The sequence below is a fragment of the Lygodium microphyllum genome, chromosome 3 (genome assembly GCF_053477565.2).
Source record: "Lygodium microphyllum isolate KBCC chromosome 3, Lygodium_microphyllum_v1.1.10, whole genome shotgun sequence".
Taxonomy (NCBI): domain Eukaryota; kingdom Viridiplantae; phylum Streptophyta; class Polypodiopsida; order Schizaeales; family Lygodiaceae; genus Lygodium; species Lygodium microphyllum.
The window spans coordinates 25,437,856-25,441,800 of record NC_141137.1 but is presented as its reverse complement, the minus strand read 5'-3'; the positions used below and the strand labels follow the sequence as shown (position 1 = coordinate 25,441,800).

The following is a 3,945-nucleotide window of genomic DNA, read 5'->3' as shown; positions in this document are numbered from 1 at the left end:
CTTGTGAGAAATAGGGCACGGTTCTCCAATGAAACACTTGACATGCATGGTCAAGTAGGGTTGGAAATATAGCTTTCCTTATCTAGTTGGCTTGACAAACTTCTTTGCTCATGCAAGCATGCAATGCAAAACTTCACGACCACTATACTTATTATGAGATTTTGCATCGTCAAATCGAATGATAGAATGATATAAAGGGATAGCCACGCCTCCTAAAATTTAGCATCTCTTTTGGCAAACACAAAGGGACTCCTTCTCTCGGTACATCACCAAATCATAAATCTTTTCTTGGAGATAAGGAATTTGTCTCTTGTGGTCCATTGCCATCCTTGATTGGCTTGCCAACCGTCAGACAATGGATGGGATTGGTTGACCACATTGTTTTGGCATCTCATGGTTACCAAAGTGGAAGACAAAAGAAGTATTGATCCTCAGTTTCATATTGGATCTTGTATGCGAGTATAATTATTGGGATGAGTTGTTGAATCTTTAGTAGACAATCCCAATCTTTACATGCAAAGGCAAGTGTAGATCATCAATCCGTTAAAAAAAAAACTCATTGAGTAAGAGAGGACAATCTTAGAAACAACCTTTTAAATAAGTGCAAATGCATTTGTTGAGATAATGACCTTCCATTCTTCCAATTTCAATGTGCAACTAGGTGGCATCAGGTCTCATGTATTCAGAAACTGTTTCAAAGATCACATACATTCTTGTGTTACAAGATAATAGGAAAGTATTAATTACATCAATGACCTATGATTGGATCCTTTGTAGTTGCTTGATTTGGACGATATGGGAGCTATGAATCTAGGAAAGAGAGTGTGTTTTCACAAAGGTTGTTTCTATGACACTTGGATCAAAACTAAAAGGGAAGACACCATTTATTATGGTCATGAATGGTAGGTGGCACTCTTGGGGTATGTGAAGATTTGAACTACCGGTGAGGGTAATAAATTAGTTCACACCTCTTACGTTTAGGCCTACACTCTCTTTGCCAGATCATGCTCACGAAAGAGGCGTGTATAAGTATGAAAGGGCCATCTCAAGTTGGTGCGCTCTCTCTCGCGCCACGAGATGGCTGCATCCAGCCCTCGCTCTAGTGCCTCCTTTGTTTCTCCCTACATGCTCCTCCTCCTCCTCCTCGTAGCTGCTTCAATCAGTGAACTTCTGGGAGACGATGGACCTGATTATGATCAGGGTAGCGCAAAACGTAAGCATAATATGAGAGTGAGAGAGAGAGAGAGCCATCACTCCATGCATGCAGTTCGTTCTCACGAGCTCTTGACCAGCTTTGATCTCTTCTTCTATCCTCGTCCCGTCGACGAGACTCTAACGTGTGGTTTTCCTTATAAATAAAGAGTTCTGGACCTTTGATCTGATCGTTCCGCCATAGCCTACTGCTTTGCGCGTTTCTCCCCAGTTAGCTTGAGGGACGTTGTAGCTGCTAGCCCTCTAGAGCGCCGCTCATATCCACCTACCTATGCGAACTCGCTCCAATACCTTATACATCACCATTGGACTTTGTCCCTTTTGAGCCACCATTGCTACGTTTGGGATAAACCGAGTGGGACCACCATATACCAACATTGTTGTTTGGTGCTTCAAGTGCTCAGATAGACTTGTTTGGTTTGAATCACAAATATAGGGAACTCACACAATTGGCCTCTGTTCTGTTTGGTAAATTTTGCACGTGCTTAGGTTGCTTGTTGTTGTCTTCAACTAGATCGAAATATGTTGGTTAACCAATGATGTGAAATTGGCATGCAGCATGCTCCATGAAATTTGACAGTGTGGACTACTCGGAGGTTACAAAAGTGTGTAAGGCACCTCACTACTTGAAGAAGCCATGCTGTGATTCCTATAAGAAGGTGGCTTGCAAGTATAAGAAACATGTGAATGACTTTTCCTCCACTTGTCCCGTGGAGTTCATGGCCTATCTTAGTGCTGCTGGAAACTATTCCCATGATGTCTTCATTGATCGATGCACCACTCCCTCCAATCTTGTTTGCCCAAAGTGATTGAGCAAGTAATGCTCTCAAGAACTATTGAGCTCAAATCTAGAATGGTCCTCTTCTTTGATGTTCATGCTAGCAACATTGTTTTCTTTTTGACTTAATACTCTATGCTTTCATGTTATGAGTATTTGATACCCATCATCAAAGCTCTTTTGTCATTAGAATAGAGAAAAGAGCTCACTACTTTGCAAAGCTCATCCTAAGACCATAAGATATGAATATTTATTAGCGATGAATTGAGTATTCTTGCAATCCTTCTTTTAAAAAGAGATCTCAAGTTTGTGTTAGGGTAGGAGAGTAATTTGTAGTGTGCTTGCAATATTGCATAATATCTAGGTCATATGGAATGTATAAAAAATGTCTTCAGACTCATTGTAGAAATCCCAAGATAATGAGGATTATCACACTTAACTCACTAACACAATCATTAGTATGGATGATCATGCTGTATTGAGAGTGACTGCATGATTTTTGAAAAGGGCAACAACCTCAAAGTCTAGGACTATTTTGCCGTTGGACTCTCCATATCCTAAAATGGAAGAAATTAAATCTTTGGAAAAATGAGAGTATTATCTTTTCATTAGTAAATTGGTTACGTAATAATATTTTTCCTATATTTTTTTGTGGTGGTTTACTAATTACGAGTTTGAAATCCATCTGAGTGAGTCATGAACTATAAAAACTCAAATATGTTGCATGAAATGATGCCTTATGTATGTTTGCTTAAACCTAAAATCAAGTGCTATAGGTACTATTCTAAATTTTCTTTTGAGATGTAGCTAGGCATGTACGCATTGTGCAAAGAAAGTAAAGAAGAATCCTTATAGTCCATCGGTTATGTTTCACATCCCATGTTACACACATATCCATCTTCAAGATACTATGGCTCACTGAGAACTTGTTAACTTGTCCAAAATTCTATGTTTAGATTTACTACAACTATGAGCTCCTTGGTCTTTTTTTATTCTATAGATGCTATGCTTATTTTTGTGTGTAATAATATGTTTAGCAATGTGTGAAAATTGTAGATGAAGCACATTTAAAGTGTCTTGAGAATTACAGTTCTAGCATATTTTAGTAATAAGCATGAAAACTCACAGGTGCTCTTCACAAAATACCCATAATTTGAAATGTAGGCTTTTTGGTGTAAGGTTAAGCACGAGTGAGGGTGCACCCATAAGATTTTTTTACTTCAAGATATGCATCTATGTGACCATCTGTCGGCCTAATCCCTTGTACTACTATATAGCTCTTCCAATTTAACAAATAAAAGTTAGTTGCTATGCCAATGTTGAGCCCAAGACTGCTGTTGATTGGTCCTAGACCAATCAACAACTCTCTTGGGCTCAACTTCGGCTAACACTATTGACCAATCAACAACACTCTTGGGCTCAACTTCGGCTAGCACTGTTGAGAGATGTTTGTGGTCTAGGACCAATCAACAACACTCTTGGGCTCAATTTTAGCTAGCACTGAGAGATGCTTGTGGAAAACATTAGCATATCCTTGTCATTGGTAAAGTTGCATGCCTTTGGAAAACACTAGCATATCCTTGTCATCTGTAAAGGTGCATCTAGTAGTATCACATTTATTTAGGAGAAAAATAGATGCACCTTTACCAATGTCAAGGATATGCTAATTTTTTCCACAAGCATCTCTTAGTGCTTGCTAAAGTTGAGCCCAAGAGTGTTGTTGATTAGTCCTAGTGTGTTGCTATCTTGAATGTGGAAATGGAGAGAGTCCTTAGCACATTGGCTCTTGAGTAAACCATTCATTGAAGGGGAGGTATTATTTGTGCTCAAGTCTGTGAAGAGGGGAAATCCCTTAGCATTTATGGGTTTTACGTAGAGCTTTGTCTTGCTTTGCAACTTTCAAGTTGCATGCTTCAAAGATCTGACTAGCTCAAGTTATTGGACCATGAGTACCT

At 39.1% G+C, this 3,945-nt stretch overlaps 1 protein-coding gene across 1 annotated transcript; it reads left to right on the top strand.

The window, feature by feature from the left end:
- Positions 1-1,046: 1,046 nt before the first annotated feature.
- Positions 1,047-2,289, top strand: LOC148038163 (GPI-anchored protein LLG1-like). Its single transcript, XM_087675372.1, has 2 exons — positions 1,047-1,213; positions 1,771-2,289. Exons 1-2 carry the CDS (start codon positions 1,078-1,080, stop codon positions 2,019-2,021), a joined length of 387 nt encoding a protein of 128 aa, XP_087531498.1. The 5' UTR covers positions 1,047-1,077; the 3' UTR covers positions 2,022-2,289.
- Positions 2,290-3,945: the final 1,656 nt, after the last annotated feature.